At 54.0% G+C, this 22,228-nt stretch overlaps 1 protein-coding gene across 3 annotated transcripts in view; it reads right to left on the bottom strand.

Annotated features, from left to right (window-relative positions):
* Positions 1-1,046: 1,046 nt before the first annotated feature.
* ATP13A3 (ATPase 13A3) overlaps positions 1,047-22,228 on the bottom strand; it is a 50,296-nt gene continuing 29,114 nt past the window's right edge. For 2 of the 3 annotated variants that reach the window (XM_083503902.1, XM_083503903.1), the window contains exons 14-33: positions 22,133-22,194; positions 20,845-20,995; positions 19,621-19,737; positions 19,066-19,083; positions 18,798-18,951; positions 18,583-18,703; positions 17,272-17,396; positions 16,529-16,707; positions 15,593-15,715; positions 13,577-13,656; positions 11,802-11,844; positions 11,591-11,700; positions 11,046-11,142; positions 10,537-10,609; positions 9,966-10,143; positions 8,418-8,605; positions 7,494-7,582; positions 6,594-6,674; positions 5,454-5,576; positions 1,047-4,465 (exon numbers count right to left, since the gene is read on the bottom strand). In XM_083503902.1, coding sequence (XP_083360028.1) covers positions 4,259-4,465; positions 5,454-5,576; positions 6,594-6,674; positions 7,494-7,582; positions 8,418-8,605; positions 9,966-10,143; positions 10,537-10,609; positions 11,046-11,142; positions 11,591-11,700; positions 11,802-11,844; positions 13,577-13,656; positions 15,593-15,715; positions 16,529-16,707; positions 17,272-17,396; positions 18,583-18,703; positions 18,798-18,951; positions 19,066-19,083; positions 19,621-19,737; positions 20,845-20,995; positions 22,133-22,194 — 2,319 coding nt within the window. In that variant the 3' untranslated portion in view covers positions 1,047-4,258. The remainder of the gene's footprint in view (positions 4,466-5,453; positions 5,577-6,593; positions 6,675-7,493; positions 7,583-8,417; positions 8,606-9,965; positions 10,144-10,536; positions 10,610-11,045; positions 11,143-11,590; positions 11,701-11,801; positions 11,845-13,576; positions 13,657-15,592; positions 15,716-16,528; positions 16,708-17,271; positions 17,397-18,582; positions 18,704-18,797; positions 18,952-19,065; positions 19,084-19,620; positions 19,738-20,844; positions 20,996-22,132; positions 22,195-22,228) is intronic. The other variant, XM_083503904.1, reaches the window with a different exon arrangement.

Below are 22,228 nucleotides of genomic sequence, written 5' to 3' on the forward strand. Positions count from 1 at the left end.
CCCCCCCCGTCAGCAACCCGCCAGGCCAAATCTGAAGCTGGCTCCACTCAGCCACCAACAGAGAAGCCACCAAGGTCTTTTGAAAACTGAAGCATCAGCCAACCATCCAGAAAACGGCCCGACTCTTGTGCCAAAGGCTCAGCCCTCCAGAACGGGAGGGATGCACACATACAGTGCAGCCTTCGTGATCCAGGGATGAGTGTAAGAGCCGGCTGGATCAGGCCCAGGGCCCATCTAGTGCAACATCCTCTTCTCACAGCGGCCTGTGGGAAACCGGCAAGTCGGATCCGAGTGCGAGAGCCTCTTCTCTCCCGCAGCTTCCAGCAACTGCGATCCAGAAGCCTTGCCGCCTCCAGCCCATCTAGCTGTGGAGCAAGAGAGCTGCTAGCACATTTGCAGAGCAGCGTCTGGTAGGAGATCCTGTCTTGTAGGGGGTTGGACTAGATGACCCTGGGTGCCCCTTCCACCTCTGCGTATCTATGATGGCACAGCAGAGCCACTGTGGCCAGCAGCCACCAACAGCCCCCCCCCCTCCATGAGTTTGTGGGTGCCCACCACTCTCTCCTGCACAAGCCCCATGAACGGCTCGCTGGGGCTTTTTAGCAAACCTCAAACTTTGTGTTCTTTGGGTGTAATTTTCACAAGCACAAGATTCCTTCCCAGGTTGAGCAACAGCCAAACCAGTCTCCCCCACCCCCACCCCCGCCGCCACCACCCAGCTCAAGGCAGGCATAGTTGGGGTTTTTATTTGTCCGCAATCACATCACTTGGTCCTTTTTGCAGTGACTTCATCGGCCGCGCTCATTTCGCCTTTGCCCCCCTCCTCTGCAAGATCTCTGCAAGCTCCATGTTGACCATTTCACATGACTTCATCTCTTTTCCCCGGAATGGAGCCATGCGACACCGTGGTCTTCAGCTTGCCGGAAAGGCCAGCCAGCAGGTTTCCTCTCGAGGAGAACGGCTTGAGAGAGTCCCGGGTTACAGGAGGACCTGAGAGTGGAGGAAACTCCTTTTCCATGGTGGATGGGAAATGAAGGGGCAGGGGATGGAAAGGGCAAGCGAATCACAACTTTATTTCAAATAGCTTAAATCACACGCACACAAAAGATTTTACAGGGCTATGACTATGTACAATGACACAAAATGCCTTTATTACAACCGGTACCATTATAAAAGCAGCACAAACAGACATTTCCTGGAGGAAGATGGCCGGCGCCCCTGGAACGAAGGGGCCGGTTTCTGGAACCTTCTGAGACCGCCGGGTCTCGTCCATCAACTGAACCTGAGGAGCTGGTGGTGGGGCTGCGTCATCGACCCCAGAGTTTAGAAGTTCATTGGAAATGGGGTTTTTAAAAGCCTGACATTATGTGGCATAAAGCTAGCATGTCAGACGGAACCATTAAATAAAACCTGTATTCTAATATACAAACATTTCATTTCGGAACGGGGATTTTTGAGGGATAAAGTCATGGAGCTCTTCTCAAGTCTCGAGGCCTGAGACAACGGAGGAAATCGTTTCAGAAGGAACTTGCAGCATTTAAGAAAAAGGATTCTTCATCTCTTTCACTCAGACCCTGTGCAGACACAGTCCTGATAACTACAGTAGACTAACTCATCCAGTTAGGAGGGCAATCCTCATAAATGCTCTCTACTAAAAATAAATAAATTTTAAAATGAGTGCAATTTTGTTCAAAAGTATCCAATGTGAAGATTGCAATAAGAAATTGATTCTCCACTTTCCAATCAAGTGGCTTTTTTTGCATTGTGTTCTACAGTAGAATTTCAGCACTAATAACCGGAAGGGCACGCACACAAATAAGACACACACACACACACACACACACAGTTTTCAGGCTCCACCGTGAAGGCTGGAGCCCCAGGGAGCCGTCCCCAGTCGCATGTGCAAGCCTGGACTGGGGAGAGATGTGCCCCACCGCTACCCCCAAAGACATACAGACATATGGAAGGGGCACCCAGAGATCCTATGACCGTATCATTAGCTACCTGGTGAGGGAAGAAGATAAAAGCTTTAAAAATAACCCTGAGGGATACCGATATATATCTATATATATCATTTAAAAATCTGGTTATTCTTCTCTTGAGCTAGTCCTTTAGATATGTGCATAAATAATAATAATTAAAATTAAATTAAAAATATTTAATTGGCCATATTTACAATCCTGACACAAAGAAGGACAAATTTAGACTTTAGGTCCACAAAACGCAAATAATTTAATAAGGAACTCAGATTCCAAGTTCTCGACGTGACCCTGGATTTGACTGCAGAAAGGCAAAACAACTTTCCGGAGTGTTGGAGGGTCCCCCATTAAACCACCTTGTTCACCTGAATTCACAAGCTTTTGAGGAAGATTCAGCAAGAAAAGGAGTCCTCAATTTATTAATTTTTTTAAAAAATACCAGCTCAGAATTTTGGCGTGCAAGCTGGATTCCAGAGGCCAGAAGCCGAACCTCTTTTTCAAGCTGGCCCCAAGAGGAACAGCGGCTAAACCCCAGCCCAGATTTCAGGGAGGCCAAAAGCAAATGCGCCCCAAACTCCAGACCAGATCACTTCTCGCCACCACATTGACAGGACAGTCCCCGATTTTTGCTTCCCAGCGGTTTTCCACTGGGAAGCACGGGGGCAGCAAGCGAGACTCCTTGAAACAGACGCACATTCCCTTCCCCTGGCCAGGACCTCTCCTGCATTGCTCCTGAAACGCAACACGCTCTCTCTGCCTCTCTCTCACACACCAACGGAGCTCCTGTACAGTCAGATGAAGTGCTGGCAAGTCACAGTCCCAAGGTCAAAAGATGCATAGCTTCATGGATCTCTTCCTTCTTTTTAAGCAAAATAACCGTGCATTTTGAACAGGGGAGAGAGAGAAGGTCGCTGCTGCTGCTGCAGGCGCCGTCAGCCTGCTCCAGGGAGAGGAGGCGGCTCGCACTTGCACCCCGAGGTGTCACAGTGCCGGATCCCAACCCCCCTCCACGACGCAGCACCACGGTGGGAAGGACGCCCGCAGCCGGGGAGGGAAGCAGGCGGCAGAGGCCCAAGGCGTTTGCCCCCTTGGGGGCCAGGCCCCTGCAAGACATGGCAGCAGCAGGAGGACAACTCTGGGCCCAGGAGCCTCCCAGACTCTGCTCCAACACCACCTTTTTGTTGAGGTATAAAACGGCAGGAAATGGACCCGGCTGTTTTGCTGCCGCTCAAGAGACGCTGTCCACAGAGGGTCATTTCCTCCTTGAAGGCTTTGCAGGTGCCCTCCCAGTGCATGGGCTGCCTCCTCTGCACGGCTCATGGGCATCAGAAGCCCCAGGGCATACCAGGACCCCTGGGCTTGAACTTCAAAAGCAAAGAACCCCCCCCCCACACACACAGATGGGGTGGGTGCCCCACGGCCGGAGGGAGGCCCAGCCACAGAAGCCAAGGGGCCTCTGAGGACGGAGGCAGAGCCTGGGGAAGGGAGGGGCGGTCAGCCCTTGGCACCCAGGAGCCAGGAGTAGCCGGGTGATCCTTGGCCCCTGGAGCAACTCGGTGTGCGCGCACAGGCGTGTGTAAACAGGCCAGAGACCTAGCGTGGCCCCAGCAGATTTAAAGCACTTGGTGCTGGTGGTGGAGGCCGGGAGCAGTTCTTTTGCCTATTTCTCAGTAAAGAATATGGCTGAGCCAGCGTGGCGGATTCTTTGCCTGCTTCCTGCACGGAGCCTGAAGCGAAGCCGAGTCGGGCGCAGGGACTGCCAGCCTTGGCACAGAGCGGGGGGTGCCAGGAGGGAGCTTGGAAACTAACCGCGACGTCCGGCACCCTCTGCTCCGCGCAAGGTGGCCGGGATCAGGCTCTGCAGCGCACTGCAGACCAGTGGCACCCAGCGCCAAGTTTGGCAAACACACACGACACCCACACTTTCTGGCAAGGGCAACTCACCCCCTCCTGGCTGGGCTCCAAAAGTCCCCCAGGCCAGCCTCCGAGGCGGAAGGAGCCAGTGCTATGCCAGGGCTGCCCTGAGCCCAGATCTGCCCCCAGGGGCGAGAGGAGCAGAGCCTGAGCCCAGAACTGGCCAGCGGAATGAGGCTCGGAGAAACCGTCTGGAAATAAACACCCAACGTTTTGCATTGCTTGTGAAAAGTTCTCTCTCGACGGGACGCTGAGCTCCAGGGATGGAGGGAGGCGAGGGGGGCGGCCTGAGGGACCCAAACATGTGATCCGCAGGCGGAAGCGTCTCCAGAGAGGGCAAGAGGACGCGCCTGGCCAGGCCGCTGCTACGTGACGGTGATGACCTGGCAGGCGCCATTCTGGTGGACCGGGGGGGCCTTGGCCTCCGTCGTGGTGCAGGGCCTGGGCGGCCACTCGGGGTCCACCAGCAGCTCCTGGGCCAAGTGAACGTATTTGGCTTTCGGGGGCTTCTTCCTCTTCCGGAAGCCCAGCACCGAGGGGAGGGCGCAGCTGCGGCAGCACCCCAAGGCCTCCTGGAGGGAGAGAGAGAGGGTGAGACCTCACAGCCAAGGGCAGAGGCCAGATGCACCCCCACCTGCCCAGGGCAGGCAGGGCCCCATGGCAGCAGTGCAGTGCCAGGTGCCCCAGAAACATGCGCCTGAGGGAGCCACGTGACAGGGCTGGAGGTGGCAGGCCATGGCATCAAGCATCACTCTCTGTGCCCGCCTGGTGCCACCAAGCACACTTTGCCCAGCCGCCAGGTCCTCTCCCTGTCTCTATATATCTATACGAAACGTTCCCCCCGTCAGGGTCTGCTCTCCTCAGCCTAACCTACCTCACAGGGTTGTTGTGATGAACACATGTGCCATCCTGACCTTTCTGGGGGAAGGGACAGGCAGCGGCAGAGACCCCAAGGAGAACCCCAACCCCCCAAAACTTGGCCCTGATGCAAATTAACAGCCCCCCTTCCCCTGCACCCCCCTGGTCTTCAGTGAGCATCACAAGGAGGCTGTTTAAAGCCCCCCCCCCTTTAAGGACACTGGCAAGACATGGACGGGCTTAGGGAAAGGGAGACCCCCAGACCTGCCCAACCTGATACCCTCTGAAGAGGAAGTGGGTGGGCACAGAGTCAGACCCTGGGCTCCGCCTTCCCTATGCCAGCCTTTCTGGGCCTGGGATCCCCAGATGTTTCTGAATTTCAGCCCCTGTTTTCCCTGACCACGCTGGCCGGGAATGATGGGAGTTGTAGTCCGACCACCTCTGGGGTCCCGAGGGCGAGGAAGGCTGGTCTCCCGACTGGCAGTCCTGGCTCTGCAGGGCTCCAGAGAGGGGTTGGAGCAGGCGCTGGGCCGCAACTCCCCCCCCCCCAGCCAGCGCAGCGCGTCTGGGACTGGTGGGAGCTGTGGGCCCAGGGCTGGCAAACTCCGTGGGCCCTCCCGCCCCCAGCATACAAGCCCACCCCGTCCCCAGCCGCGAGGGTGTCATGCGTGGACAAGGGAGAGTAAAGCACAGTGTTCCAACCTGTGATGGGTGGGAGGAAGAGGAGAAGGAAGAAGAAGAGGAGGAGGAGGAGCCTAGGCGGTTTTCCCCTTGCTTGTCTCGGTGGAAGACAACTTTCCAAAGGATGGTGTCAAGGAGGAAATTCTGTGGTGTGTTCCGGGGAAGGGGAAGAATCAAGAAGAGCAGGCCATCATTGCAGGTTAGCGAGAAGAAGGTCACAACAACAGCACAGAAGAAAGCAGCAGAAAGGCCTCTCTCTCTCTCTCAGGGCAGGACTAGCAAACGCTCGGCTCTTGGGAAAGGGGGGGTGCCTGGGTGGGGTCTCCGGTCCAGGCCTCGTGAAAAGAGGAAGGGCCTACTGGATCGGGCCCACGGCCCACCTGCCCCAGTGTCCTCTTCTCACAGTGGCCAACTAAATGGGAAACCTGCAAGTGGGATTTGAGCCACAGAGCTACACTCTCCCCCTCGCTATGGGGCAAAGCCCAAACTATCCTTTCAGTTCTGTTGGTCAGATCTGGACTGGGAACCATGTCCTTGTTTGCACTTCTCCTGACTGACTGGCCTGATGTTTTCCGACAACTGTGCTGACAGAGATCAGGCAGAGATCCGTTCAACGCTTCCACCTGCCAGGGGCTTTCAACTCATGGGGAGGGGCTGGCTGGCTGTTCCCAATCCCAGAGCGTGGGCAGAACTGGGGCTCTGGCGAAGCCGGGGGTGGGCACAGGGAAAAGCAGCATGTTCTGGGAGGGCAGAAGAAATGTGGCGTGTGGGGCAGGGCCCTGGGGCAATTTCCTGCCACGGTGGCTGCACAGATACGCTAGATGTTTTGGGATCCAGAAGCCAGAGAGAGGTGTGGCTGAAGGATTTCAAGTGCCCTGCTCCCCCCCCCCTTCTTGAGCAAATAGTGGAGGGCAGAATAATGGAGCAAATACGCATACGTTACATACTTAAGACACCTCACAGGGTCCACCACCACCACCACCCGCCATCCCAGAATACTGGCACTGACAAAAGGAGGGTCTGAAAGAAATGCCCCCTCCCTTCGTGGGGCTTTGTGCAAATCAGAACCCTGCCTGCTGGACTGAGATTTTAAGAAGAAAACACGCAGCCACTGCCTCCAACCTGGCCAGAGAAAGCGCTCCAAACGCTGCCAGGACTCACCTCCACCAGAAGGGAGACAAAGGCGTTGACGACAACGATGAGGAGAATCCGGATTCGCCACGGATACGGCACGCAGACCAGCTGCAAAGCAGAAGAGACGAGCGTGTGCAAGCGTGAAAAGGGCGAGCAGAGACGATGCACACAATGGAAGGCCCAAGAATCCAGCTTCTGCGCTTCCCTAGGTCCCTAACTTGGGCCCGACCAAATTTTTACCATCTACTCTTAAAAAATTGTATGACTTCATGGAAAGGCTCCTGGTGGGATCCTTAGCGTGGAGAGAATTGGGGATGATTCTGAGGCCACATGACGACAGCAGGATCCCTCAGGCATTATTTCAAAGTAGGACTTAAGTCTTAATAGATGTTTGGCAGGAGAAAACATCCCCAAGAGTAAGATTACACCGTTTTCTCGCATTAGCTTAGAAAGCACTCCCATGAGGATGATTTTTAAAATTTCTAATGATGTGTGGACTCAAGTGGGGGAGAGACTAATATACATTCAAACGCTGCCTCAGAACACCCCATAATTGCTTCGGATCTTTATAAAGATCTCTCACAGAAGTGAGCCTTTACACGGCAGTTTGTGACACAGTCACTGGCTCATGGAGGAACTGGAAAGCCAGCAGGGACAGATGTCTTGGGGGGGGGGGATTTTGCAAGGCCTCTAAGCTGGTCCCCCACTCACACCAAGGGGCTGATCTGATTTTGCAGGGAGAAGATATTCCTGATGCATGCAAACTCTCAGACATTGTTACTATTAAAACCCGTCAAAGATCCTATAGCAATGGGGTTTCACTGCCCCACTCTGGGGAGTGACTGGGGGCTCTTTGCGCTGCCCTGGGGGGGGGGAGGCCCTGGGACTGGCACCGGGGAATGGAAGGGTGGCCTCTTCTGGGCTTACCTCAAGGAACCAGTCGATGGGCTGCAGGGGATGCAGCAGGACAAAAAGGACGAAGGCATACAGAACGATCACAGAGATAACGAAGAGATCTGCGGGGGAGGGAGAAGGGAGACACCTCTGAGCAGGCAAAGCCCTGCAGTCTCGCTTGGCAAAACTATCTCCTTGTGCCGCAATTTGGAGGCCGTGAGGTTGCATCTCCCAGAGCCCATTCCCAATCCTGACCCCCTCCGAATCAAGGAGGCCCCCCCCCGCCATTGCCAGCCCTGGAGCCCCCCTCTCCCTCGCTGCCCAACCAGAATCTTCCCAGAACACCCACCACTGTGTAGAAGAGCCCCCCCCCTCCATGAGAGGTCTGGAGGGTGGCAACACGAGAACGGGCCTTTTCTGCAGTGGCTCCCCTCCCCTTGTGGGCTGCTCCTCTCTATTTCTCTTTAGACGCCAGGAGAAAAAAAGACTCTATAACCAGGCCTTTAGTCTGTATCTGTGGCCTCTTAGATGTGGGGGGGTGTTCTTAATGTATGAGATTTCCTGCCCCCCTTGCCTCTAATGTATCTATGTGGAGTCTTGGCTGGCTGGAGGTTGCTGTTTTTTGCCTTTGACAAGATAAAGCGGCTATCCATTTTAACATACACAATATATAAGAGAGACGGGTCTTTTGACAGGCCCTTTAATAGCTCCTTTCTGCCCCTCTAATCCCAGGCATTTCCTGCCCTTCTCCTACAGCAATTCCGCCAGCAGAGAGGCAAGAGCCCCACTGCTTCTCTCTCTCCAGGGCAGGGGGCATCAAAGAATGGCAGCACCTCCCCTGCAAGGAAGCTGAACCCCACGGAGGGCCCTGAGGGCGCCGGCAGGAAATGCCCCCCTTCAGCGCTGCTCTGGCTCAGGGCCCCTTCTCCGTCCAGGGCCAAACTCTGGCACACGTACAGTTTTTGTAGCAAGGCTGCCTGAAGGGCCTCCCTTTGGAAAAGGCCACAGCGACAATGAGGTACTGGAAGCTGGAGATGAAGAAGACCGTCGTGTTCTCGTAGTTCCTGATGTTGTGCTCGTCGTGGAGGGTCTTGTTCTTGTGCTGAGAGGCGTTGGCAAAGGGACCCCTAGAAATGCTGCAGGCGCTGCAAAACCCAAGTGGGGGGGGAGGAATTAGTTTTATTTATATATATATATATATATATATATATATATAATTTTATAATAACAAAAAACCCCAAAAAACCCATCACAATCAAAAATTTAAATCATACATCTTAATTGACTTCCCTCCCCTCCTGGTTCCATTATTTTATGCTTATTCATGCACATCCATAAAATCTTACATTCTTAACAGTCCAATTTTAAAACCTTATTCATCTTGTTACAAGTGACTTTTAAAAGTTCAACCGGTGTACAAGCCTATACACCAAGCCTGCAAGGTATGCCTTAAGAATTTCCTCTTTTAAAAATCAATGTCCTTTTTCTTTCTTGGGTTTCAAATTATCTAGTATGTCCTGCATAGTTCACTAATTTGCTTTACCAATCTTCTTCATCTTCTTCCTTCTATAGGGATGGGCTGGTCTGGGGGGGGGGGGGCTGGAATTAGAGCATCTCTAACACGTCTCTCTCTCTCTCGGTGCTTCTCCAGCAAGAGGAGACAAGGCCAGCAGGGCCCAGAGAGCTGCCAGCTCAAACTCACTCCTAAATGTCCTTAAAGAAAGGAAGTCTATCGTTTCAAGGGCTGCAATTAGCTATATTAGATCAATCAATTAAAAAAAACACAACTTTGAGCAAGTAAAAAGATGCCCCCACTAGTTAAGACAAAATAAAATAAAGTATTATTATTACTATGATTGCTACTTTTACTGTTTACTGGACCCAGTGTGTTGCTATTAGTACATAAGCCCTGAACAACTTGGGACCAGTCTACCTGCGAGATCGCCTGACCCCACCTGCACCCCCTCCATCGCTTCGCTCGGTGGAAGGTGGCACTGCTACAGGGGCCCCCCTCTTCATCTGTAAGAACTCAGATCATTTAGTGTGGCAGCAGCTGCCCTCCGGAACTCCCTGCCTATGGAGATCAAACAGGCGCCTCTGTTGGACTCTGAACCATCTTGTTTAGACAAGCCTGTCCAGATGCCTGGAAAGTTGTGGTCATTTAAATCTGTTCGAGTATTTTAAATCAGAGGCCCACTCCTCCGTTATCTTCTGAGACAGACCACCATGGAGTCGAAATAAACAAATAAATAAATAAATGTTTTCTCTTTCTGTAAACCACTTTGAGGCTTTTTCTTATATATACAATCAAGTGGTACATACATTTTATGAAATAAGAAATAAACAAAATTAAGAGGCAGACGCTTTTGAGGTGGTTCCTCCTGGAGCACCACCCCCACATCCTCCATCACCAAAAGGGATGTGGTCCGCAAAGGGCAGGTGGGGTCCCCCAGATTCCAAAGTGAAACTCTCCTGCCCCTGCCGTGGCCCCCTGGGGCAACTTACTCTGAGTGAGGGGTCCAGGTCTCATACCAGGGCTGCTGCCTGGCCCACAGGAAGCCCAGGGTCTGGAAGCCCAGGCAGATGAGGATCTGGGAGAGGACGGAGCAGAGGAGGGGAGCCGAGATGAGGCCGGAGGGCGGCCTCTGAGCCACAAGCTCCTTCCAGGCAGGATTCAGGCTCACTGTGGAGAGAGAAGGAGCTGAGACCCAAAGGGAGAACCAACACACAGCCCCCAAGCAAAGCTCTGCACCACGTAAGCCAGGCAGACTCAGGAGCCCAGAGCTGCTCGTTCTGCACAAGGCTACCTGCAAGGGGGGGGGCTGGAAAGGAGCTATGGTGACGCGTAGAAACTTGAATTTTGAAGCCCCCCTTTTCCCGTGAAACCACACACCAAAATTGGGCAAGGAGTCGGGATTCTGGGTTTGGGATCTCCAGCTGCAAAATCGCTTGTTGCCTCCCCCTTTCTAAGGGTATCACTTGTTTCCTGTGCATCAGCTTCACAATGAATTCTGCAGAACTCACAACTCTGCAAGCTGCTAAGGCTGGTGAGGGAGGCGGGGAGACGGATACTCACTGGTGAAGACCACCACCAAAATTATTGCGAGATCAATGAAGAGGAACTGGAAATCTCCCAGGTTGCTCTGGATCTGCAAAGGAACCACAAGGGGGATTTCAGAGGGGATGAAAGAAGGTTTCTTTCATGCCCTGAAGGCAAGCGAAAGGGCTTCTTGGAACCTCGAGGGCTCACGTCCCACCTCTGCCGGGAACCTGCTCAGAGGCCTTCTGCAAGGCGATTTCCCCCCAACCCATTTCACCACCTGCCATGAAGCATTTCTGGTTGAAACGGAGATGAGAGAGAAGCAAAGAATGCCACAGACTTTGCACAAGGGATGAGCCATGGGGGGGGGGGGCAAAGATGGCCGTGAAACTCCCTCCTGTTCCTCACCTGTCGGGTGAGAGTGGAGGAGGGAAGGGGGTGGGAACTCGTGCCTCGGAGCCAATCAAAGGGAGAGAAGAAGAGCTTCACATACACACTCAATGTTGTGAAGCCCCACCATGGGGGGGGAGGGCTCAAATACTCACAGAATACAGCAGGGTGACACTGACGTACTGGATAATACTGTACAAAGCCATGAATTTGAACACACAGAAGGAGGTTATTAAAGCAGCCCGGCCTTCCCTGTGAAGACAAAGAAATCCACATGGTAAATCCAGGTGAGTCAAGAACTGCATACCTGAGGCCAGGTAAGAGCTTCCTGGTGGGCAGGGGAATGGACTCCCTGGAAAGGCCGGACTCTCCTTCGCTGGAGGTTTCTAAAGAGAAGCTGGATGGCCACCTGCCAAGGATCCTTCAGCTGCACTGATATTCTTCTCAAACGGAGGTGCCCAGAACTGGACACAGGACCCCAGTGGGGCTTGACCACCCATGGCTATTCTGTGCTGGGCTTCGGTTGCTGCTGCCGCCCTTCAGGCTGGCGAGAGGCTACGCAGCACCCTGACCTGGCATCCCTCCCCAAAGGGAAAGGACTTCCTCCACCAGGCCCTCTTCTTGGCTGGCACCCCCACCTCTCAGGGAGGGGGCGGCTGTGCCCAGGTGGGACCTGAAAGACCCTCCAAGCGGCCCTTACCTGATCAGGCTTGGCACGCAGGAGATGCTGGGCGTCCGGGAGGTGAAGGGAGACGCCACAGAGGCCTCCAGCTCCGAGAGGGAAATGCCACCGTGCGCCCTCTTCAGTGCCTGCCCAGTCGCAAACGGAGCAGAAAGGAAAGGGTTAATTCTCCCGGTGCAGCGAATGAGCCGCGGATGAGAATCGCGTGGAAACGGAAGAGGCTACTCACCCCGCAGTCGTTTGCCCCGTCGCCACACATGCCCACGTAGTAACTGCAAGAGCAGAGAGGGGGAGAACATGAGAAGGCAAGAGGAATCTGCCGCACCAGCCCAAGGCAGCCCCCCCCCCCCGGCCTCACAAGGGCCTCAATGGGAAACCCACAAGCAGGACCCCAGCCCAAGAGCAACTCTCCCCTCGCTGGCTTCCTGGCTAGGGGCCACTGCTAGTCCTCTCCACGAATCTGTCTCCTCCTCTTATAATTCACCCATGTTGGCGGCCATCCCTGCCTCCAGTGGGAAGGAGTTCCATAGTTTCACCATGCGTTGTGTGAAGAAGCAAGGGAGAGCCAGGACCCCACAGCATTTTGGCCCAAAGGCAAGCCCCCCCCCCCCCCGAGCCCGCTTCTGGGCTGGGACCCAGGACCAGGGCCTGGGAATCCTGAGCTGCAGCAAAGATGGTTCCAGGGTGTTACTCCCAGCGGGAAGAGAAACCTGGGCCTCAGAACAGGCACATTCAGAGAAGCGCCTTTTAAAACCACATTTACATGCAAGAAAGCAGACGAGAAGCTGCTGCCCAAATCACCGCTGTTGGCTGTGATGAAGAAGCAGGGCTGCCTGGCATCGTTGGGTGAGGGGCAGCCGGGCAGCCAGAGATGGTGAAGAGGAAGAGCGCTGGTGCCCCCTGGAGTGAGAGAGAGAGGCCTCCACGCTGGCAGTCCTGCTCCAGGCTCCCCCAGAGCCAGGCAAGGGGGCACGGCTGCTTGGCAAAGCCACTGCCAGAGCGACAAGCCTTCTCTGCAACACAGGCCGGGACGCAAGGCCCCCAGACCCCCCTCTTCACAGCAAGGAGCCGTTACAGCGTTTGAGGGGGCCAAAAAGTATAACATTATGCATGGCATCGAGAAAGTGGATAGAGACGAGTTTTCTCCCTCTCTCCAATGAAGCCGAATGCTGGAGGATTCAGAACACGGCACAGACTTCAACTACGGAACTCACTTTGATGGCGTCTGGAAGCATCTGGGTGGCCACTGAGAGAAGAGGACGCTGGACTGACTGGGCCACCAGCCTCATCCAGGATGCTCTCACTACGCTCTCAAGGAGCTGAGCTGAAATGGGCTTCTGACATCAGTTCCACAGCAGGTTCCAGTTCACAAAAATGTCATCTAACGCTTTGGGTAATGACTCATTCAGTAAGAAACTGAAACTTGGATGTGTTTTCCCCAAGGGAGGGCTGTGCTGCTGTGCCCGTCAGAGGGCGCCAGAGAGCTCTGCATGGCATCAAGCACCACGTGCGAGTGGTGGGCAAGGTGTTCTGCCTGACCCTTCTGACTCGAGAAAGACCCACGGCCCTCTTCTTCGCATTGCGCTTGTCCAGGGGAGAGCAGCTCCAGCTTGTCTCCCCCCGCCCCCCAGAGACAGGACACAACAACTCAGGGGGCAGGCACTGTGGGGAAGGGCAGGGGCAGATTCTTAAAAAGTGGCCCTTTGGTGCCAAGTGGACTGTCCAACCGGCCCCCAAGCAGGCTGAAGCTTGATCCCCGATTGGGAAGAGGTCAGGGGTGTGGCCTGGGCTGACCTCTGGAGACCGGCTCCTGCCTCCCTGGCCCAGAGGTAAGGGGCAACACCCCTAACTCAGTGCATGGTTTCTCCCTGAAGGGCAACCCTCACCTTTAAACCAGAGAACTGCGGCTACAGCATTTTATGAAGCTTTGGGGCTGCCTGAAGAGTCGGGTCAAAGCAGCAGGAAGAGCAGCAGCAGCAGCGTCAAAATTAGAGGGATACTTACTCTACGTTTTGCAAAGCCTCCACCAGCTGGGTTTTCTGGTCCGGTGCCATGCGGGCAAACACTGTGCCATGCAACACAAGCTGAAAAACAGGGGAGGGGGGCTCTCAGCAACGTAATTAAAATGGGGGGGGGGGCACAGATCAAGCATTTCAACGGCAGGGACACATTTCACACTCTGGGAAACTCCCGCAATGCTTCTCGGAATACGGGGCACAGCCCTGGTGCCTCAAAGGAGATCGCTGGGGAAAGTGCAGAGAAGGAGAACCAAGACCATCCCAGGGAGGGAAGACCAAGGCCTTTTCGTTTAGGGCAGTGTTTCCCAACCTTTTTTGGGCAAAGGCACACTTGTTTGATGAAAAAAATCTCGAGGCACACCACCATTACAGCCCCGTGACATCAGTGCGCAGCGTCACGCCGGGAGGGACTCACGAAAGTGCAAGTTTCAATTTTTTTCCCTCCCCCGGGGAACCTCCAAGCTTTGGGGGTGGGGGGGGAGGAGGCAGCAAAGCAAGGCAGGAAGGAGAGCGCGGCTTGGCTGGGTGAGCTTTGGCACGGGCAGGGAATGAGAGCCGCGAGGTGGGCGCTGCGGGCGGAGGTGCTGCCCGCCGAGCTCGCAGGCAGCCAGGCAGGCAGACGGCGAGAGCCCCGCGCTGGGCGGCCTCTCCTCGCCGCCGCCGCCCCACCTCTCGCCACCCGACTCGCCCGCCTCCCTCCAGGCAACATCTCGCGGCACACCAGGCAACATCTCGCGGCACACTAGTGTGCCGCGGAACAGTGGTTGGGAAACACTGGTTTAGGGAAAGAGGGTCTCTGTGGGGTGTAGAGGCTGGAGGGTCAGGCCAGGGTTCAAATCCCCCCTCGGCCGTGAAGCTCACTGGGCCACCTTGGGGACCAGCCACTGCCTCCCAACCTGGCCCACCTCACAGGGTTGTTGTATTAATTTTTGTTTGGGGCGAGGAAGAACATGTGCCATAGAAATAATAAAATAATTATTACTATTTCTGAAGGCAGTCCTGTACAGGGAAGTTTTTAATGTTTGATGTTTTCTTGCGTTTCTAATATTTTGTTGGGAGCCTCCCAGAGTGGGAGCATATAAATAGTAAAATTATTATTATTATTTCTTTCATTTCTACCCCACCCATTTTCCAAGGAGTTCAAGGCGGCTTATTTATTATTATTGTTGTTGTTGTTGTTGTTGTTGTTGTTGTTGTTGTTGTTGTTGTTGTTATTTCCTCCTTGGGGGAAAAGGTGGGACAGACAGAAATGACTGAATGAGGAACTCTGGGCTGGCCAATGCAACAGGGCTGGCAGGAGACTCAGGAGGGAGAAGAGGACTTTCCTACATGCAAAATGCATCATGGACTTGCAGCTGGCGGCTGAGTTGCATGGCTTTTTAAAGAGTGAGACAAACTGGGGGTGGGAGGTGGCCATCAGTGGCTACTGGTCAACACGGCTATTCAGTGGCAAGCCCCACAGGAGGCCTGGCAAGTGTGTTGTCGTGATGCAACCACTTTGCCTGGAAGCTTCCTGAAGCTTTCTAGAAAAGGGGGCGCATGGTGGAGACATGGGAACTTCAGCTTTTTATGCAGCAGGGTTAGCTTATTCTTAGCAGCTCCCAAACTTAAACTTTGCCTTTTAGTTAGGAAACATGAACTTGGTTAGCATTCAGCTCTGGTTACACAGCCAAGACGGCTGTCAGAGCAATACTGAGGTTCACGCGACGCTGCAATGGGCAGAAACAGCAGCACAGAGCTCTCAAAAGCTCCTGCTCCATCCTGGGAGGAAACAGAATATTAAGTGTTCTTCTGCAAAAGTCATCATCTCATTTCTTTCTATTTGAGACATCAGAAAAGTGGGGGGAGAAGGGGAAATGCCCCCTCTGGTTGTCTGTGCACCGTGACAGAGTGAACTAGGAAGTTAGAAGAGACGTTTCATGATCCCCCTCCCGCTCATCTCCCGGCGATGGGAGTTTTGCCCCCGACTCTGGCCACCCTGAGAGCTGCTCCAGATACAGACCTTTGGGACGAGGTCCTGGAAATGCTCCTGGATGACAGCAAAGGACTTCCCGTTCATTGCAAAGTGGTACTTGGTCACGTGGGGGTCCTCGAGTCTCTCGGGGGGCAATTTGACGGGGATATCCTGCGACAAAACAGCAGGGGTCATCAGCTCGCAGGCTCACCTGAGAAACGGCTGCCAATTTCCTCTGGCAAACAGTTAAGCAAGCAATGCTACGAGGAACACCTTTGGGAAAGGAGAAGCTGCAAGGGCCGGGGGCCGTCTTAAAATAGGCCTTCACCTTCACCTTCCATGCTGCCGTCCGTGCTGAATGCTGCAGAACCACGGCTGTCAGGAGGGAGGCCTTGTCTGCAGAGAACCCCGGGGCTCAGAGATCGGCACTGGCTGCCCATTTGCCACCGGGCCAAGTTCACGGCATTACCATTAGCATAGAAGGCCCTTCACAACTTGGGACCAGTTCACCTATGAGATGGCCTGACCCCACATGCGCCCCTCGAGCCGCCTGACCCACAGACCTGGCAGCTCTACCGGGGCACTTCAGACTTACGGTAGTTTGCACTTGCAAGAAACCGATCATTTAGTCTTGCAGCTCCTACACTTTGGACCTCAGGCAGACGCCTTCACTGGACTAAAACATCCTTGCTTAGGCAAGCCTACCCAGATATACTTAGAAAGCTGATCACATTTTCATCTTGTTTCAATATTTTAATTTTTTGTACATTTTAAAGTACTGCTGCATTTTTCCTTGATCTTTTTGTCTGTCTGTTTTTTGTAAACTGCTTTGAGTTCTTTTTACAAGCATGCTGTGTTTAAATGTTGTGGAATCAATGAATGAATAAATAACTCTGGGCTCCAAGCAACCACAACATGGGCTGGGTGGGAGGAAGAACAGCAACTTCCCCCCCCCCCCCGTGACCGACAGAGCTCTGCCGTTACCTCTGAGTTAATGGCTGGTGGGGAATCGGTGCCTTTGGCGAGGGCATCTGCATAATGCCAGTTGATCCTGGCGGTCTGGCCGTCCTTGGGGGGCAGGGCTTCAGCAATGATCACCTTTTCTTGAGGTAGAATCATCCCACAGTCCCTGGCCACAGAGATGGCCGTCAGCATGTTGTCACCTGCGGAGAAAAAGCACGGCATGCTTCGCTGGGCCTCGGTTTCCCCTCCTGGCCAGCCCCTCCTCGCCCTTCTAATTCTTTACGCTCTGCCATCCCTCCCCCCCTTCAGGATCAGCTGTTTCCTCGTTTCCGTTTGCAATCTCGAAGGATCACAAAATCGCAAAGCTGAAAGGGACCTGGGGGTCATCTAGCCCAACCCGCCGCAATGCAGGGATCACAGGAAAGGAACCGCTGACAGAAGGTTGCTCCATTCATCTCAGTGCAGCACCTCTCTCTGGACTGCACAGCCCTGCTCCGCGGCTGCACAAGGACCGCCCTCCACCCCACCTGCTTCTGCCTTTGTAGACAGAAGAAGATGGAGAGGCTTGGGGAGGGGGGCGGAGGGGCTCTGAGTCTGGCTCGGGGAGGGGGCCACCCAGAGAGCTCAGCTGCAGGGGGCTGCGCTGGAATGGAAACTCCAGCAGCAACAACATCACCAACAACAAGAACAAGAACAACGCAGAGCCCCTGGCCTGGCTGAGGCCCTGGCAGCCCAAAATGGCTTCATAACAGCAGCTCACCCACCTGTAACCATGACTGTGCGGATATTGGCTTTGTGCAGAACTTCAAGCACCGCTGGGGTTTCTTGCTTGAGCTTATTCTGCATGACAATTAAACCCAGGAAATCCATGTTGCCCTCAATGGCATCTCTGCAGCAAAACGGGGGGGGGGGGAGAGAGAGAGAGAGAGAGAGAGAGAGAGAGAGAGAAAGAAAGAAAGAAAGAAAGAAAGAAAGAAAGAAAGAAAGAAAGAAAGAAAGAAAGAAAGAAAATGCAGACAAAGACCATTAGGAAAACTACAGTTCCCTCCAGGGCCTGATGCACTGCAAGGAAAAAGTCACTCGGGGACAATTTGCAAATGCCAACACATTATTCATGGCAGCAAAAACAGCTCCAAAGGCTCTGTCCAAACTGGGTGAAAAGGCAGTAAAGACCTGTTACTGTTACTACTACTACTATTATTATTATTATTATTATTATTATTATTGAATTCCCTTTTACATGCATCTCATTGTGATCTACAAGTATATCATAAGATTTAAAATTAAAAAGGCGGTTTAAAAAGTAGTACCACCACCCTAAAGACTCAGCAACGATACAAAAATGGCAGAGACCTTTTCATGAGCTAGACAAGGTGGACAGAACAAACGTGTCTCCCGTTGTTTCTGGAGAGGGTTCCACAGACCAGGGGCAGGTGCATCGGAAAGCCCCCCTCCCAGCTACTGCAAAGTGGGACTCTGCCCCGTTAGGCCTTTCGAGGTCAGACCTTCCCCCCGATGGCCGAGGGAAAAGGAGGTCCCTTAAGGAACCTGCGCAGGGACGTGCGTCCTAAACACCTTGAACTTGGCCTAGAAGCGGATGGGCCGCGGGTGCGAATCCCACAAGCAGGGCGTTATGCAAAGCAGTGTTGCCCGCCAATGCCTGAGGCCGAGCCTTGTGATGGCTCTTGACAAAAGCAACACCATGGGCCGTGGGAGCCGCAAGGAGGTTCAAAAAAGACTTCCTTGCAAAAGGCACAAATCACTCAACACTAGCTTAGGCGTCTTTCAAAAACTGAATTAACTGGACAAATTGGTGGGAAGCAGCTCTGTTGGTGGCTTTTTGCTTAAAAGCGAAATCTCAGGGATCAGAGGCTGCCCACGAGGTGCTTGGGAAGGTGCAAAGTGGAAGGAGGGCCAAGAGCCCAAAGGAAGAGTGAAGAGGCCGCCTGTGACCCACCGCAGGGCTAGGGAGTCTCACGGCTTCAAATGGGCACCTGCCCCCCGCTCACTCCAGAGTCCCACCATCCCAGCGCTCCTGCCAGGCGGGGCTGCGTTGCTCTGAGATGCCAACTTACCGGGCGACATTCTGGACCTTGTGCCAGGAGAGTTTGGATTCCAGCCTCCTGTGAGCCAGGGCAATGACACGGAAGCCCTTCCTGGTGTACTCTTCCAAGACCCTCTCGAAATCCACCGGCACTGGAAGGGGATTGGAAGGAAAGGGATCAGAAGAAGCACCTTTCAAGTGAAGGTTGGGGGGGGGGGAGGAGGAAGGAGCCCTCTCTCCCTTTACCTGTCTCTTGCTTGCACAGTCCGGCAACCACCTCCGGAGCCCCTTTGGCGTAGGCATCCATCCTCTTCTGCCCGAGGGCTCTGGCCACCACGCACATCCGTTGCAGAGCGGAGGAAAAGGGAAACTGCCGCACGATGCCAATCTCGTAACTGGCCTAACCAAGCGAGAGGAAGGGGGCAGTCAGGGCCTGCTCAGCAGCACAAGGGGGGAGAGGAAGGGAAGGGGGCAAGAAGAGAAGCGGAGAGAGAGAGGGAGAGAGAACACTCACCGAAAGTTCAAAGAGCTCCTGCAAAGGGGGTGGGAGGAGAGGGGACAGAAAAAATAAAATCATTACTATCAATAATAATAATAATAATAATAATAATAATAATAATTTATTATTTATACCCTGCCCATCTGGCTGGGTTTCCCCAGCCACTCTGGGCGGCTTCCAACAAAACACTAAAATACAATAACCTATTAAACCTTAAAAGCTTCCCTAAACAAGGCGCCAACTGCTTTCCAGAAGAACGAGAAGGCAGCTGAGCTTCTCCAGCGTTGGACGCTCAAAGCAGCTTCCTGTCAGCTGCCCAACTGCCCACCAGCATTTTCCCAGCCCCCACCCCATCTTCCAACCATTGGGTTCCTCTGAGAGACATCTATAGGGAAAGGCCCAGGACACCCCCCCCCCCCGATAACGCCCACCACAACTGGACTGGTCAGCCGTGTGGCAAGAGGCCACAGGTCTGCTGGGCGACTGCAGCTCCCTGGCCAAGGAAGGCCCCCGGCTCCAGCCCCGCTTTGAGGGGGGGGCAAGGCGGGGGGAAGCTCTGCGCAGAACTACCATGTCCTTGTCGGCTGCCGGCTTTGGGTCGGGAAGAAGCTGCTTGGGTGGCTGGACCACGGTGGGCATGATGCGGTTGTGGAGGGCGGTTTCCTCCTCCGTCGCTTCTTCGAGAATCTGAAGGAAGGAAGCGCATGTGTGAGAGACGCCCTCTTCCAACTGTGAGGAGCGTAAGAGAGGAGCCCAGCAGGATCAGGCCAAAGGGGGGGGGACCCCCAACCGCCTCCCTGCCAGCATCCTGTTCTGGCCCAGCAGGTGCCTCTTGTGGGAAACCTGCGCCCAAGAGGATCTCTCTCCCCTGCAGGGGTTTCCAGCAACCAGGATTCAGAAGCACCCTGGAGGCAGAGCAGAGCAGAGCCATCCAGGAATCCCCTTCCTGCGTGTCATGGTCCAATCCTCTTTTAAAGCCATCCCAAGTTGGTGGCAGCACTCCCTCCTGTGGGAGGGAGTTCCACAGTCTAACTCTGCGCTGTGTGAAGAACGTGTCGGCATGCAGAGGGTTGCAAGGCCAGCTGGCTAGCCCCAGCTGGATCGTCTCCTTCCAGCCGTCCCGCTGCAAAGACCCATCTGCCTCTGCTCCGAGGTAAATCAGCAACCCAGGCTTCAAAGCCAGGGCACACTATATCAGCCGAGTGAAATGCGCACACAGAACAGGCATGAGGCTTGTGGAAGCATACTACAATTACGGATTTATTCATCATAAATCAGGACAAAGAAACATGTCGTCTCTCTCAGTGAGACAGGGAAAAGCAAAAGCCATACACACATCCGAGGTTCCCAGCAAGGTGGCTGGTATGTAAACAGACATGTGACATGCAACAGTTCCATGTCTGCAACTGAAGGTGGAATTTTCCAACAGAACGTCCCTTTCCTCTTGCCAGATGGAACAACCCTCCACTTCCTCCCACTGTGTGCTGCTCTGCAGGTTCTCCTGACCGCCACCCCCCGCCAAGGTTGGTGTGGGAGTCCACTTCCTTAAGGTGAATCCCACCCTATGGCCTTTCAGGGGTGGAATCAATGGCTCGGGTGGCCCTGCTGCCTTGCAAAGCTTCGGGCATCCCAAGATGTGGACCGCAAAGAGAACTGGCTGCATATTTATTCATTTTACTGACATCTTGCCCCTTAGCCACACACCTACACTTAAAACCCATGCCTCATTTGCACCTGTGGAGTCTGAAACCCCAAACCAAACTGCAGGCAAAAGGAGAACTGCCAGCTTCTCACCCATCCAGTGGCTTCAAACATCTTCAAGTCAAGCGGATCTCCTGAAAGGACTCCATCGATTTTGGTCAGGGAGTGACAGGTTGCCATGCAGGCAATGAAAGGCGACTTGACGAGGCTCTCGCTGCAAGCGCTTTGCTCTGGCAAGAGGAAACTAGATGCCAAAAAAGAAGAAGATTGGGAAGACAGCGTCATTCACAAGCCAGGTGAGCTGGTTCTGGGAAGGTTCGATTCCCTCCCTAGGCCTCCAGACTAGACTGACAGAAAAGCCAAATTCCACTCAGCAAAAAAGCTGGATAAATTCTATCTGGAACCAACACAGAGCTTTGCGAGGGCACCAGCTGAACTTGAGACCACTAGAAGAGCCTGCAGGATCAGGCAAAGGAGGCCCACATTCTCTGTCATCCTGCTCTCACAGGGGCCAGACAGAAGCCCCCAAGGGAAAACCACAGGAAGGATTTAGCCCAGGAGCAGCGCCCTCCCCTCCTCCAGCAAGCATTACAGAGGAGTTCGGTTGCTGAGATTTCTGGGGCCGCCACACCCCCAGTTCCACAGACTCATCTCCTGTGCCCCCTACCCTATAAAAAGCATTATTCCCACTAAGGAAGAGATGAACACTGTAAGATTTGTAACAGTAACAATTAATTGCCCATTTATTCAAAATCCATCTAAAGCTACACAGTTCAATCAAGTCAACAAAAGTGATGAACTTGATCTAGGGTTGCCAGCTTTTACACCTCCAGCTGCCCCCTTGCCACTTAGCGCCCCCTAGGGAATCCCACCCCAGGAAGTACTGCCACCCCCTATGGGCACCACTGGCTTAGAGACAAGGGGCCATGGGGTGGCAAGAGGAGGCCTTTTCTGCAGTGGCTCCCACTTGTGAGATGCTCTCCCCAGGGAGGCTTCCCTGCAGCCTTCACTACATACCTGGGAGCAAGGGGAACATGTTGGTCTTCTCCCAGGCCTGGGGGCTGGTTAAATGAACCTATGGCTTTTTAATTGTGGGGCTTTTTGGCCGGGGGGCAGGGCATGTTGCTTTTTTGTTACTACATTACATATTCTGTGTATTCATTTTGGTTTTTTATGTTGCAAACTGCCTTGTATCCTGCAATTTCAAGGGGCTCCCCTGGCATCCTCTGATGGGCAGCCCTGGCACCTGGCACAGCAGAGCAGGACCGGATGAGGAGCCTGGGAGAGGAACTGGGTGCTTGCCAAGAGGAGAGCGCATGGGGTCCCTTTTGGTTTGGCCCGAGGGCCCCAAGGCGGGCAACGTTCCACGGAAGCAGCTTACCGAGTGTTTTCAACCCTCTGGATTCCCCAGAGATCCAGGCCGTCTTCGGTAAGGGTGCCTGTCTGTGGAGGGGAGAAGGAACACGTGAAAAGCAGA

This window comes from Podarcis liolepis, assembly GCF_965112155.1.
Source record: "Podarcis liolepis genome assembly, chromosome: 5".
NCBI lineage: Eukaryota > Metazoa > Chordata > Lepidosauria > Squamata > Lacertidae > Podarcis > Podarcis liolepis.